Genomic DNA, 13,745 nt, shown 5'->3' on the forward strand with positions numbered 1-13,745 from the left:
GCGGAGGGAGGAGGGGACCGGAGCGTGTCACTCGCGCGCTCCCTCTGGGCACAGAGGATGTGCTGAATGGTGCGCTTCGAGGCGGCGGCCAAGCAGGATCCGGCGGCGGGCGGCTCGCACTGCCCGGCTCTGCTCCTTCGCGTCTTCCGAGGCACCACAGCCACCGCGGGCTCTCGACCCTGCGTCCCGCCCGGGGCATGGCCGGCTGCTGCGCCCTCGCGCGTCCCGCTTGCTGAGCGGTGCTGGCCAGAGGTGCGGAGGCCAAGAGGCCGGGAGGCCGGCAGGCGGCGGAGCCCAGAGCCTGCTGAGCCGAGAGCCGAACCCGCCCGTGCCCGGAGCTCCGCGCCCCATCCCCGCCGCGCTCACCCGGGCTGCCGGGAACCCCGATGAGCCCAGATGGCTGGGGCTCAGCCCGGAGTGCACGCTTTGCAACTCAAGCCCGTGTGCGTGTCCGACAGCCTCAAGAAGGGCACCAAATTCGTCAAGTGGGATGATGTAAGTGAGGGGTGGCGCGGTGGGGCGCGGGCCGGGCACCCGAGGGCGGGCTGCGTGGGGGTGGGGCGAGGGGCGCGTTATGCAATGGGGCGCTGGAACGGGCGCGGGCAGCCTGGGGCGCACAGGTTGCCAGCTGCTAGGGTGGGTGGCAGAGGGTGACAGCTTCGCGCGCGCTCTCCTCCTCCTAGGGTGTTTGGAGTTGACATCCTTGCTGGGTCTGGCCAGAGCCTCCTGAGAGATTTAAGTCTTTGGGGCCAGTGGAGCTGGAGAGACAGGTTTTACCCAGTGTTGGGTCCCTGAGAGTTTGGAAAGAGCGTGAAGTTAGGACCAGCTGGATAGCGCTGGAAAGAACTAGACGCACCCCTCTCGGCTGGCTGGCTAAGGATCCCTTTTACCTCCTTTGCCCTCTTTGAAGAAGGAATCCCTACTATCCAGGTCCAAAACCTTGCAGTTTACCGCTAACCCTTGAGCATTTTTATGCTGGCCACGCGGCAGAAGACACAGCAGTACAGCCGACAGGTGGTCGTTGATGCCAAACTTCAGCGCCTGGCTCCGGAGTGAGGGGCCTTGGGAAGGACTGGGGAGGGCACACTAAAGGCTGATTGGTGAGCAAATGAGGGGCTGTTAGGGCTGAGGAACGCAGAATGGGCCTGCGGAGAGGGCAAGGTTTTGAGAGATGAGCTTGCTAAAGTCTTCACTTGGAAATAGACTCACAACTTCACCCTATGATCTACTTGCACCCTTTGCTGTATAGGACAGACCCTGTCCAGCCTTGGGACTCCACTGCTTCACCTACAGTCCAGATCCCAGGACTTCCCATGACCTCTCCCTTTCCTCTACCCTAGTTACCTTCAGAACACTTAAGGAATTCTTACTGAAAACGCAGATGGGATGCACATTATACTATCAATTTAGCTTCCTGGGTGCCATCCAAAGGGGTTGGTAAGAACAACTCACCTGAATAAACCTGAGCTGTCAGGATCTAAAGAAATTCAAGTCCTAATGATGAATACATCTCTTATCAGGAGCAGCTATGGGAGAGTGAACTGGTCTTCTCACTGAGAAGGTTTCCCACCTCGTAAATTACAGCCTGTTATCCTCCTGGGTATTTTACTTTAATCTTCTTAAGCCAATTTCCAGTGTCTGAAAACAATTTAAATATTCCAGGTAGTGAATCCAATTACTTAGCTGAGTGCATCTGTGCCTATATTTTGTCCAGTTGGAAGCGCAAACTGAACTTGCCGGAGGAGCCACAGCCTCCTTGAAATCTCTTGCCAATTATTAAATGATGTAGGCAAGGATGTAAACATGCCCTCTTTACCAGGGGCTTTGCACTTTTCTCCTTTCTGTCCCAGTCTAATTGGACCGGATGCTGTTATAAATGGAATAGAGTCTAAATAACAAATCCAGACACAGATGAATTGTTTTATGTCAAGAAAACAAAAGGGAAGTGCAGTTCAACAAGTAGAATGTTCTTGCCCATCTAGACATACTTAAGTAAAGAGCTGTTAAAATGGTGGATCAGGGAAAGAGAGGGAATCAGCAGAGAAGGGGAGAGGAGAGGAGGGAACAGTCCCAGAGTAAAAAAGGGGGTAGTTTTGGCTCTAGAATTCTTTACTAAACTCATGGTTTTTAAACTATATTTTAAGTAATCCTCCATGAATTCTGGTTTGTGAGAAAATAACACACTGAGAAGGAAGGCTATAGATAACCAGGTGGGTGATTCGTGTTGCATGTATTTATGTAACAAACATTTCAAGCTCATTTGTCAGTGCCTGTCTTGAACTACATTTTGGGGTGATGGAGAAAGTAGGTAAAATCTCTCCTGTTACAGACTGGGCACACTATAGAAGAGACCAAAATCATCAAAACACCGATGAGAGAGATTGAATGATGCTCTGGGAGTAATGGAGAAGCCACTAGTCAGCCCTAGGAGAAGGGGGAGGTGGGAAGCATCCTCCCATCACTACAGCAGTGAATTTCTGGGGAGGCTCCTGCAAAGGAGGCAGGCACTTTGGAGAGATCTAGAGTATCCTTAAAGAGAAAACAGACTGCACCCAGAGGATGAATTAACTGGACTTCAGAGGAGTGCCCTGCATGCACTCTGGCTCTCTTGCTTTCTGTGATCTGTGCACTAGGAGGCATCCAGACTTTCTTAGTATTATTTGTAGACCCTAAGCATCCCCTCTATAGTTTTCCTAGGTTGTATTTCCTCCGTTAGAACCAAGCCAGTTTGATCTGGTTGGCTGTTTCTAATGCATCTATATGAAGTTGTGCTTGCAAGACAAAGAAAACCAAATCTTGGATCCAGGGTCTGGGTTCTGTCATCTGTTAGCAGTGTGACTTTAGGCCAATAATCACATTGGACCTTTGTTTTCTTTTGTACAAAACTGATAGTGCTACATTTCCTATACATTTAGTATAATAGTTTGTAGGAAGCCTCTGTGATCTGCTTTCTCCTCACTTCTCCCCCCAGAAGCATCCAGAAGACCTGGTAGTCCTGGGATTGCTGGGTCTATCCTGTTTCTGATTTAGCTCTGGAGAAGAGCTTGAGAGTATTCCTTTCTCACAGGGCAGCATTTAATGTGGTGGCTGCTGCTGCTTGTCTGAGAAACAACACTCCGTATATGTCCAGGGGGAAGGTTTGTGAATGAACTGTTACTGTGTTTTCTTAGCCTACGAAAATGTTCACTGACTTACGAATTTAATTTTATCTCTATGCTTACATTTTGAGAAATTTGTCATCTAGGGATTGGGAACACTCCAGTGGCAGTATTGTTAGATAAATAACCCTAGAGGGGGTTATTTACTGAAGCATCATCAATACTCAGATTAGAATGAATAACTCATATTAATACATTTCTTTTGAATTGTTGATAGGTAATGAGTGAATAATTCTATATTCTTTGTTTCCTTCCTTCCTTCCTCCCTCCATCCCTCCCTTTCGCCCTCTCTCCCTTCCTTCCTCCCTTCCTTCATTCCTTCCTTCCTTCTTTCCTTTTTTCCTTCTCTGTTCCCCAGGTTTGAGAGGGTCTCTGGTTTGATTTTGTGTCACTGAGCTATGGAAGTTTCCCTCTTTTAACTTTTGGCACTGTCTTGGGGAATGCTCCCTGTTTCTACCCCAAGGGAACATCCCATTTCCTTGTCTAGAAGAAAAAGAAATGCTTCAAACAACTTAGAAGCCCTTTGTACATCTGCTTTGCTGTGAAAACAGTAGAATCCCATTGTAAAGAGGGAGTGTGGGCAAATCCCATGGAGTTTTGCTATCTGCTATCCCAGTAGACAGCACAGTGCATACTAAGAATTGAAAATGATGTGTTGGGGCTGTTTAGGGTTGTAAAGTGCTACACAACATAATCAATAGTCCTGTTTTGCCAACCCCGCATATTGAATGGGAGGTGTCATCTAGACAGTACTATGCCATACACAACTTGTTGACTCTTTACTGAAGTCTTGGTGAGGTTGTGGATGTTCTAAGGATAATTGTCACTGACAGGCACTATCAGATGACAATAGGTATCAGATGGCTAAGAACCGGAGCTGGGGTCTGCAGACACTCTGTAGTACCAAGCCAGACACTTGCTGTCTTATGAAGGAAGATCTGGGAGTCCTTAGAAGTGAGGGAAGTTTTGGAATCTTGTGAGATTTTAAACTAACTGTGGGCATGATGTAACATCAAAGCTGACCTTGTGTTCCTGAACTTGTTGAAAGGAGAAAGAGCTGACTTATTGTGGCTACTTGTTTACTAATAACAGCAAATAAAGTAAATTACAGCCTTTTATTTTGTATTTGCATATGACCGGATTAAAGGTGGGACATGGTCAATCCTTTGAACTGTGGATGTTACAGGAGATCTGTGGTGAGGTAGACTGTGGACGGTAATTCATCGTAGCTAGGGAGCCAGGGGGATTATCGTAGCTAGGGAGCCAGGGGGATTATTATGAATTTGACCATTTTTTTCTTTGAGTTTTGACTTCTGTCTGGATTGGTGTTGTGGGGCAAATATGACGCTACACACATATCTACTCACCACAGATAGGAAGCCCGGGGCAGACCAAAGTACGGATGCCACCCAAGTCCAACTTGGCGAATGTTTCGTTTCATTGGAGTTTCTTACAGGAATGTGGGTGAAAGGTTACTTGCAGAAGCAGAAATGACGGACCGACAGCTGCTTTCACCAAAGCCCACCTGAGCATGGGTGAACCTGGAGCACACTGCACAGCCTGTAGACAGCTCAGCAGCTTGGAGAGTGTGCTTTCCAAGTGACTCAGTTGCTCTAAAACCTCTTCCGGGCAGCTGGGTTGGTTTCTGCTTCTTCCAGGCGGCTTGTCTTGTCTGAGAGGCCCCTCTCCGCAGTCTTTATTGTTTGCTCTAGGGAGGAAGAGGCCCAGTGAATCTGGTCAGTTTCAGGGACTTCCTGAAGCTATTTTGAATGGTCTGTCTCCTGGCTGAAGAAGCTTCCCTGCAGGGTCAAATGTTTCAATCTCTGACAAAACTGCTACTCAGCAACTGAACATGAGATAGGAAGGGAAGGATTCAAAACTGTGTAACAGCCCTTTTCCCCAGCCTCTGGGCTGCTGGTTTTTCAAACCTAGGACCTTATTTCTTTATCTTCTGATCTCTGGGGAGTTTTTCTTCCTCTCTCCCCTCTCCCCCTTTCTCTCTCCTCCATCCCTCCCCCTCCTCTCCTTCTCTTTCTCCTTCTATTTGGTTTTTCAAGACAAAGTTTCTCAGTGTAACAGCCCCTGACTGTCCTAGAACTCTCGTTGTAGACCAGGCTGGCGTCAAACTCACAGAGATACCCCGGCCTCTGTCTCCCAAGTGCTGAGATTAAAGGCGTGTGCCACCAGCCTGGAAGTGTCCTTTTTCTTTTCTCTTCTCCTTTGTTTTTCACTCTTGCTTCCCAAATTCCTATCACATTGTGCGCAAGTTGCCTAGTATATCCCAACCTCGTGTTTCTTTGCTGTAAAATGCCTATTGTATTTCCTAGATCACAGAAGAGCTACTGAGCTTCATGTGTGTTTCTGTGTGTTATATCTGGCACATAGGAACCCCCAGTAAAAGGGAGGTTTAAAAAACAACTGAATTATACAAGTAGAAATAGAAAAGAGATATGGATTTTGGGAAGGCACTCAATAATAAGATACTACTTTTATTCCACAGATGTAATTCCCAGACCTTCCTTGCATTCCATTTAATATGTGTTTCAATTGTGTATTCTGTAATTTAAAGAGAAAAAGCATGTAATTTTACCCTTTTTAAAATTTTCAGATGTTCCAGAGAAAATGAGTCTCTATAATTCAAAACAGGATCCACTCTCTCCGAGCAAGTCAGTTTACAACCCATTCAGAAGTTTTATTTCTACATGCATACAGACACACCACACTTGTGCACACGAACACACATGCACACACAAATAATTTCACGTGGCACATCCTGTTTTTGTAAGTGCAACCTACCATTCAGATGCCAAGAGTGCTGGGCTGAATTGTTGGGAATGGTTGAGGACGCTTAGGGGCCTAGATTTATATTCATGTCACCTGGATTTGAAACAAGTTATATCCTCCTTTGCTCCATGCCACCCAGTAAAAGAACTAAATCAAGGGCCAAACAGGTTAAAAACACAGCAAAACAACACAACACAAAACAAACAAAACACCTCACACCTAAGGTAGAGTGCTAAACAAAAGCTTCGCTAAAACTTCAGTATTCTATAGAATCACTTCTGGTTTCTGTAATGACAGGTTAATGCTGGCAAGATTAATTGGGGAGCAGAGTGGAGAGTGCCATGAAGTGGGAAGTCAGCGGATTCTCCTTGGAAAGGTTATGGGGAATGGAAGAAGCAGCTGAGCTGACAGCAGGTGGATCCACGTTGGCTGCCAGGTTGGGTCAGCCACAGAAGTGGAGTTTTGACTGGAAGGCACCAAATCCTCTCTACAGAGCCACTTAAACATTCCCACAGGGTCTGGGGGTATAGATCAGCTGTTAAGAGCACTAGTTGCTCTTTCAGAGGACCTGGGTTCAGTTTCTAGCATCCATGTGGTTGTTAACAACTGTTTGTAACTCAGTTCCAGGGGCTCTGACACTCTCCTCTGACTTCCACAGGCTTCTTCATGGTCATGATGCACACAGTACCCTCTCTCACACAAACATATAAAATGAATAAAAAATTTAAAAGTACCTTCATATGTCATTTCTTGTCTGTCAGGAACCTCTGATTTTCTATTGACAACCAGTAATGACTATAATCTAACAAGAATATACTTTTCTCTAAGTGAGATGATAAAGGTGAGCTAAGGTTTGCATCACAGTGTAACAGGCATGTAAGAAAAAATACAAGCCATGTGTCCTGATGCATCAGTGTTCACAGAGTCGTCACTTGTCACCAACACACTCTCTAGGGACATCATCCCTGGCAAGTTTGAACACCATCCCTACCCTCTGGGTAGCTTTTTATGACTGGTAACTCCATAGATGCTTACGCCTGTTTTTAATCTACAACAGTTATTTTTATTTTGAATGGAAACTAAACCAAACCTCTCGTGCCTACAGCATTTTTATTGTTGCTGAAATTGACCCTCTCTCCAAGAGTCACAACAGCAGTGGCTGATCCTTAGTGTAGATGACCCCTGATTAGGTCCTTATCTGTCCTAAGGCTGAGTCTGGGAAGTGTAGCAGGTGTGAAGAATGCCCCACAGGAAGAAACACAGCTCCAGGAATTTAGCCCAGAGAGTAATGCACATAGGCACTTACTGGCACAGCACAGCAGGTTCATGAAGTGCCATTGTCAGGATATATTTTCTTCCTTCCTTTTTCTTCCCTTCATGTCTGTTTCTATACTCGAGGTTGAATTCGGGGTCTCACTATATGATAATCAGACACTGTATCAGTTGGCTGTACACAGCCGTCATTTTGTTTTTAATTTAGTATTTTATTTTTTATTATAACATGTGAAAGTTGAGGAAGAATTCACATAACACAAATTAACCATTTTAAAGGGAACAGTTCACTGGCAACCTGTGTACCAATAGAATTGCTTTAACTGCAGTCCATTCCCTTCATAACACCCGATGCAGACACTGTCTGCTCCCAGTGTATTAGCTTAATTTTTTTCCTGGCTATTAGAATATCTTGAATATCTCCGTTGAAAGTAGCCTATCAATAAATTGCTTCAACTTGTACTTACCTGTGGTGATACTTAAATGGAATAGGAACACTTTGTTTTCTTATGGCAAACCTGGTAACCTGTAGTTAAGTGTTTCTTTTTCAAAAGTGTCCCGTGTGACTGTGAGTGGTAAGTTGCAGCAGAAATGGAATGGGATTGATTGCTAGCTGTTGACTGACGCTATGGGTCCCCACTTGAACACAAACCCTTGCTAGCTGAAAACATTAGTTTTCCTGTTACCTGAGCTAGCATTAGGTTCCTACAGCCTTTCAGGTCATATCAGAAATTCCATATGCACTGCAGATTTACAATATTGGAGTCCCTGATCAGAGCCAGATGGCCTGTGTCTCTGAAGCAAAGGACCTGGAGACACATTGATGAAATAATTTATTTACTCGTTGGATCCTAAGGAAACATTCAATTCTTAGAAAAATAGAGCTGAAACAGGATACAAAGAATGCTGGCCCTTCAAGAGTTTTTCCTAGTTCCCTTTGATCTCTTAGAAGGTCTAATATTTCATTTTATGTGTTAATTTGAAAAATTTTGTATTCTTGAAATGTTTTAGTATGTGTATTAATTGATACTGACTAAATGCATACATCTACCAAAAAACTAAATTATTATAGATTGAGAAATAGATTATTAATATAAAATGAGAACAATAGGTAGTTGATATTAAAAGAGAATTAAAAACATCCTACATCTGTTTTCCATTTCCAGGGCTTTTTTTAGTTCACAGTGTTTTGTTTCATTTTATTGCATCAAAGTTTTATGAGCAAGTCCAGGGGGAAAGGGATTAGTGAGCAAAGGAAACATTGTCACCTGGACTGGACATGGATGTATCACTGGACAGCACTGGGGCCTGGAGGATTCGAAGAGACAATTTTGGTATTTAAAAAAAAAAATTTTTTTTTAGACTTACCTACATAATGCATGTCAGAAAATTAGTTTTTATTCATGTAATAAGAGGGGTTATAGGAACTTAAAAAGGAGCAATAAGTCCACAGAGCAAGTCAGCAGCAAGTGGTCCAGCTGATTGAAGAAAAATTACTGATATAAATTGTGCATTTGTGCTGCTGAATGTGGTTGAGTCTTTGCATCCATCCCTATCCACTCTTGGTAGGACTTCCAGTCACAAAAATGTCTGGGCATCTAAACTACATGTGCCAGAATGCCTTGGTGCTGAGAGTCTGGCTTCATATTAAATTGATAAATATGAGTGAAACTTGGAAGGCAAAGGTGTGAAATAGGCCAACTCCTGACATTGTGTTGTCTCTGCAGTTCTGTGAGATGCTGAAATGCTGGCACATAGGGTAAGAGTTCATCATGCCCCTTAGAGGCCGCTCTTGTCAGCTTAACTTCTCCTTTTGTCTTTATTAAATTGGTGTGTTACGTCTCTGTGGTCTTTCTTACTTTTGAAAGACACTGGAGTCATTTATGGAGACTCATCTGCAGCTTGCTGCTTTGGCCTTCCCAGTGATTCTGTCAAGTGTGTACTCACCTGTATTCATCCCTCTGTGTTCAGAATCCCAAGGAGGTTTCTGTCTCATTAACCTCTGCCAGAAAAAGTCCTGCTCTTTGGCTGAAGTTCAGGCTTGCATTGAACTCACTAGTTAGGTGACCACTAGACTTGAACTCACGGGCCTCCTGCCTTCCCCCTCTCTTGCTTACAGGTGCTTGCCACCCCATCTTGCTTGTGTTATGAACATCACCACAGTTTCTTGGTTTTTTAAAGAGATGTTCATCCATATAGCCAATGAAAATCACCCTTCAAGGAATCCCCAAATGTGGGTAATTACAGGGAAAGAAAAGATTGATTTGTCTGAAAACATTCTGCCACGAGAACGATTCACAGGGGAAAGGTAATGTTACCTCCATTGCTAAAGTGAGGGAAATAGCAAATGCAGACCTACAGATCTAAATTTTCATTTAAAATAAAAGTTCCAGTTGCATCAATTATTCTGCACAGACACAATAGTCATCAGACAACTAAATGTCCTCCTACTCCTGCTTCAGTGTGTACCTGGGCCTGCTGTCCCCTTCCCCTAAGCTCCTGCCCCTAAAGCACCTGCTCCTTCTTCATTTAACAGCCCTGCTCTTGCCCCAGGCATCTCAGAGTCTAGGCTTTGTTATGATCCCCACCTCACCTGTCTTTTGACAGTATCTGTTTCTCTTCTGTTGAATCTCTTCTAAGAACATCCCAATCAATATGCTTGAATATCTGTGATAATCAACTCATAAGGAGAATTTTATATTTCTCCTTATAGTTTTAGGGGTTTCAGCATATGATAGGTTGGTTCTTTTTCCTTTGGGAAAGGCAGCATAGGAGAATGCAGCAGGGAAAAACAGATCTTCTCATTATCAGGAAGTAAAAGAGAGAGAGAGAGAGAGAGAGAGAGAGAGAGAGAGAGAGAGAGAGAGAGAGAGAGAGAGAGAGGAGGGTCCCATAGTCCTAGCCATGTTCCAATAGGTCCCTACCTTCTGAAGTCTCCATCAGCTCCCAGTAGCCTCACTCTGGGGATGGAGATTTTAACACATGGGCTTTTAGGTGACACTGACTATCCAAACTGGAGCAAAACCTTTAGCCCCCACGTTCTGAACATAAAAACATTGCAGTGTTCCCAGTTCTTTTTACTCCCTCACTTTCTTCCCACTCCCACAACGAAGATGTACTTTCTCTTCCCCAGTCTTCCAAATCTAATGTTTTCACTTTTGCTAGGGAGCAGAATTTGCCCTTGAACTTCTGATCCTCTTGCCTCTAACTTGTGAGAGCTAGGAGTAGAGGTGGGTAGTACCACACTCAGGTGAGATTGTGCCAGACTTGCTTAAGCAAGCAGTCTACCTGCTGAGCTGCATCCCCAGCCCTGAGGATGTAACCTCGGTTCACCATCTCTTACTGTCTACTCATACCTCCTCAGCACTCCAAAGCCTTGTTTTGCCTTCATCATTGGTTTGAAAATTTTAATCACTGCTTTGAAATTTTTCTTCTCATGTCTTCTGACCAATGCTGGGCCCACCTTCAAATGATATTGTTTGGAATCTACCTAGCATCTTTTCCTACCGTACACTTTTAAAATCCTTTCACACAGTTAATATTCATGCTTTAAAGTATGTTGATACATTTTAAAAGGTATTCACAGTATTATGAATTTATAATGATAAATGCTTTTGTTCTTGTCCTCATGGAGTTTATATGCCAGTGGAGGAGATACATACTTGTCAAACAAAGGTATCATTTTATTCTAATTGGGTGGTTACAGAAAAAAGGTATACATATTAGCCGGGTGGTGGTGGCGCATGCCTTTAATCCCAGCACTCGGGAGGCAGAGCCAGGCGGATCTCTGTGAGTTCGAGGCCAGCCTGGGCTACCAAGTGAGTTCCAGGACAGGTGCAAAGCTACACAGAGAAACCCTGTCTCGAAAAACCAAAAAAAAAAAAAAAAAAGGTATACATATTTATAAGACGTATGGAAGGAATGTCTTTTGAGACATGCGATTAATGAGAAGACCTAGGTGCTACTTAGGACTTAGCATGACAGACAGGATGTTAAGAAAGAGGATGTGGGGACATAATAAGGAGTCAAAGAGCACAGGACTTTGATGGACAGAAGCAGGATACGCAAGTGGGGAGGGTGCCTCAGATAATGATGTGTGGTAGCAACAGCCTGCCTGTGTAGTGCTTTGGTCTGGGAAGATTTTACACATAAAGTCAACAAGAAGCTATTAAACACATGGTTCTAGTGTACACATTACTGACATTTGGGGCCAGGGAATATTTTGTTGTAGGGTTCTGGCCTGCTTGTCTTGTAAGATGCCTCGTAGCATATCTGATTTACCCAATAGATGCCAGAGTTGTGATGTTCTAAATTGTTTCTAGATATTGCCAGCAGTGCCCTGAGTTACAAAACTGCCCCCAGTTGAGAACTACTGGTTAAAATAACAGGCCCTGTTCTTACCTGATTTAAAACGTATCAGGCCCATCTCCTGCCTCTCTCTCTGTCTGTGTCCCTGCCCACCACAAGCATGCTAGTTTGTAAGTACATAAAAAGATATTCAACATCATTGGTTATAAATCATTGTAAATTAAAGTCAAATAGGATGGTTACTTGATACTCACCAGAGCTGTATTAAAATGATCAGTTTTCCCATGTGATAAACATGCACATACTGAGCATCTAGGTGGATCACAGGGGGTTTAGGCTTTTCTTTGGTTTCCTAGTTTAGTGTCTGACACACACTGTATGGTATTTAAAGAATCATGCTTCTGCTTTTCCTATATGTTCTGTCAAAAGGAACTCTTATACCTCCTAGTTAAAAGCAAATTTCCTAATTGAACTTTCTGCACTGGTTCCCTTCTCTATTCCAAAGCTTCATAGCTCTCTGCTTTTCTTGATTTGGAGACATTCCAGTCTTCTTGGAGCCCCGGAGGAAAACACCCATCAATGAAGAGTTTTGTGGAAATTCTGCTTCAGTTATGCTAATTCAGCATTCTACTTTCCAATTTGTTATAGTTTGATGTCAGATGTCCTCTACAAGCTTATGTGTTTGACCGCTTGGTCTTCAACTGGTGGTGCTAACTGCGGAGCTTCTTAAACCCTCCGGGAAGGGGCCTCACTGGAGGAAGTCGACTGTTAGGACATGGACCTGGGGGTCTGTAGACCTGCTCTATTTCTAACTGCCCTGTCTCTCTCTGCTTCTTGACTCTTTGAGATGTGAGCATGTGGGTACCATATTCTCTGACCACATCAGAGCTGCTAGCCACATGCCTTCCCACTGTGATAAATTGTATTACCTCAAACCATCAGCCCAAACAAACCTTCTTTATGTTGCTTCTTGTTGGTTATTTAGTTACAGCCAGGAGAAAGGCAATGAATATAGCACCCTAGGTTAAATTTATTATGTGCTTATTTCATATTCAGAGTTGTATTGATTATGTTTTGTATTTTGTCTCAGAACTCTCCTTTCGTGGCATAACTTTTTCACCCCAGTGTACATTACCATTGCATTTCTCTCTACCATTTCCTAATATAAATCTTGTGCAATATCTTCATATCATTGCAAGTTTTTTTTTCAATGCTGTTGATTTTACAGCATTGGTGCCTTTAGAATTGCATGTGTCTAGTCACATGTGTTCTCTTGCAGTAGCATGAAAGCATGAGAATCACTGTGAAGTCAGAATTGTGGTCAGCCTTGGCCAATACATCTCAGACAGGTGCTAAGGAATGAGCCGTGGCGTCAATGGACTGATAGTTGAGGTTAGTCATGAGGCTTAGGGTGATTTTCATACCAATGTATGTGGACTGCCCTAACAAAGGAGCACAGATTTTCAACAGATACTTCCCTCCTACTTCTGGAGACTGGAAGTGCAGAATTTTTGCAAGCTTATTTTCTTCTAAGAGCGAGAGGGAAGGGTTTGTTCCAGGCCTCTCTTCTTGGCTGTTTTCTCCCTCTGTCTCCTTCAGTTCGTGTTTGTCCCCAAGCTTCCTCTTCTTGTAAGGATGCACATCATCTTAGATTAACACCCACCCTGAAGACTTCCTAACTTCATCAGATCTTAAAGACCCTATCTCCAATTAAGGCCATGTTTTGAGATCTTCAAGATGACTGCAGGGGAGGGGATACAGGTCAGGTTGTAGCCTACCTCAGCCTGGTAAAAAAATAGTTCTTAGGTAGCGACGTAATCGCTCTATTTGTATGCTGAAGCCTGATACTTGGAGAAACAAGTGCGTTTCTTTTTCAGTACTTAGACATAAAACAAACATGGAAAATCTCCAGATAAGATTGTCAGTCAAAAAAACCAAGTTTTCACAGTGTTGCCATCAGGGTATTTAGCTGTATTGGCTCATAGGAATATATTGTGGCCCACATGAGATTTCTTATGTGCGTATGGGGGATATGTGTGTATGTGTGTGACAGATGCAGGTAGATCCATGTGCTACTAGCCACCCAGCACAGCCTGCTTTGTGAGTTCAAGGCTGGAGAGCTGTCACCCGCAAATAGTAGACAGTGCCCAAGGAATGTCATCCCTGGTTGTCAGTGTCTTTCTGACTCAAAGCCTCACTGCTGTGATTTTTTTAAAGTGTGGA

General features: G+C 44.0%; 1 protein-coding gene across 1 annotated transcript in view; it reads left to right on the forward strand.

Moving 5' to 3' along the window:
• The first annotated feature begins 342 nt into the window (after positions 1-342).
• LOC131907872 (1-phosphatidylinositol 4,5-bisphosphate phosphodiesterase beta-1-like) overlaps positions 343-13,745 on the forward strand; it is a 216,774-nt gene continuing 203,371 nt past the window's right edge. Inside the window, exon 1 of the mRNA XM_059258947.1 lies at positions 343-495. Within this exon, the coding sequence (XP_059114930.1) occupies positions 397-495 (99 nt within the window). The 5' untranslated portion in view covers positions 343-396. The remainder of the gene's footprint in view (positions 496-13,745) is intronic.

This window comes from Peromyscus eremicus, chromosome 4, assembly GCF_949786415.1.
Source record: "Peromyscus eremicus chromosome 4, PerEre_H2_v1, whole genome shotgun sequence".
Lineage (NCBI taxonomy): Eukaryota > Metazoa > Chordata > Mammalia > Rodentia > Cricetidae > Peromyscus > Peromyscus eremicus.